The 1,664-nt window shown below is 42.2% G+C and overlaps 1 protein-coding gene across 1 annotated transcript in view; it reads left to right on the plus strand.

The window, feature by feature from the left end:
• Positions 1-1,287: 1,287 nt before the first annotated feature.
• Positions 1,288-1,664, plus strand: part of Prkar2b (protein kinase, cAMP-dependent, regulatory, type II, beta) — a 90,556-nt gene continuing 90,179 nt past the window's right edge. Inside the window, exon 1 of the mRNA XM_013510492.1 lies at positions 1,288-1,659. Coding sequence (XP_013365946.1) covers positions 1,288-1,659 — 372 coding nt within the window. The remainder of the gene's footprint in view (positions 1,660-1,664) is intronic.

Consider the following 1,664-nt stretch of genomic DNA (forward strand, 5'->3'; position numbering starts at 1 on the left):
ACACACTGTGGGTGTGACCATGCTCACTAACTTCTGACCAAGAGAACAGATGGAGAATTGATGTGCTTAATTTCCTGGAAATATCCTCAAAGGGTGTGCTGGCAGAGGAAGGGAGGTTTCCGTCTCTTTTCCACTTTCCTCGTAGTTGGCGTAAGAGGGTGGAGATGGCTGCTGGTGGAGCAAACATTCTGACCACACACACTGAAGATTACAAAACCATGAGCTTGGAGAACGTGGCTTCCTATGGTGCACATCAGCCATGAACTCCCTACATTTAGACCACAGAGAAATAAAATTCTATCATCTTGTTTAAGTTACTCTAGTTTTGCACTTTCTGCCACATGTGCACAATGCTAATCATAATTAATATAAATATCATAAATGAAGCTATATTATGCAAATGCATCTTGAGATTGTTGAGTATGTGAAACATCATAATCCTTATACGGTAGCAAGTTTAACTAACACTGTATTGTTGTTCCAAGCAGTCATATGTGAGGATCACCATCTCTTACAAAGTTTGCTTCTTAAAATGCTTGACAATTACAACTAGAAGCATTTTATTTAAAAACAACAAATGAGGTTGATAAGAAATGAGACCAGGGAAATGCATTCACTCACTGAGTAAATACAAGCTGCATCACAACCAAATTGTAATATCAAGATGCGTTTTTATGAAAGGGAGTCATTTGTTACATGATTCCTAGTTTTTTAGTTTCCTGAGTCATGCATTTCTTTTTCCTTTTGGGTGGGTGAAAAGACAAATCTGAATAAATCAATAAGAAAAAAAGAAAGACTGAGCTTGCACTAGAACTACTTTGTTTATAATAATATGTTCGTTATAGAAAATTATGTACATGAAAACAGCATTTAATTGACAAGAGACATTTATCTCTACTTCAAAATTGTCAACGTGTAGAGCAGCCTTCATTTGAAAGTCAAGGATGTCTACTCTAAAAGCACCGATTTGTAACCGTCTTTATGTTGAAAGAGTCATCTCTTTGAAGATTTAATTGAAAATTACTCAAGGCGTTAGGAAAGGTTTTAAAAATAAACAATAAGAGCTTAATCAAGCAAAGCTCTTTTTTCTGTGGGACCATCTGTCCTGACTAAACATTTTATCCAAATTGGACTTCCCTGGTTGAAGGGTATCAGTCAACTTTGATAAGGTTTTCCAATAAACAATGCCTCTGTCTCGGTAAATATAGTAGTATTAAATGCACAGAAGAACCATGGAAGAGCTGGAGGCAAGACAATGCACAGGATGACAGGGGGAGCCTGGCTAAAATGAGGCGAAAAGCAAGATGTCACGAAGATAGGGTAGTATCTCTTTGTCCAAAAGAGAACCAGTACCACTACATGGCCTACAACAAACGACAGCACCAACATTTATCAGCGCAACTCGATTCTAGGAGGAAAATAAAAGGCCGCCACTGGTGTGGGAGGCTGAAGTTTCAGGACAAATCGCGTGGGACAGACCCTGCGAGCTCTGTTTGGGCGGCCCTGGAGAACGGCGTGAGGGAATTCGGGCGTGTGGCCCTCGCCGCGCGCCACGCGGACAGGTGGCAGCGGGTGGCTGTGGAGCCCGGGTCACACCCGAGGCAGCCTCTCGGGCCCCGAGGCGCGCGCCGGCGCGGGTTGCCATGGTTTCGGGGTCACGTGGG

The sequence above is a fragment of the Chinchilla lanigera genome, unplaced genomic scaffold (genome assembly GCF_000276665.1).
Source record: "Chinchilla lanigera isolate Chin_1 unplaced genomic scaffold, ChiLan1.0 scaffold00009, whole genome shotgun sequence".
NCBI lineage: Eukaryota > Metazoa > Chordata > Mammalia > Rodentia > Chinchillidae > Chinchilla > Chinchilla lanigera.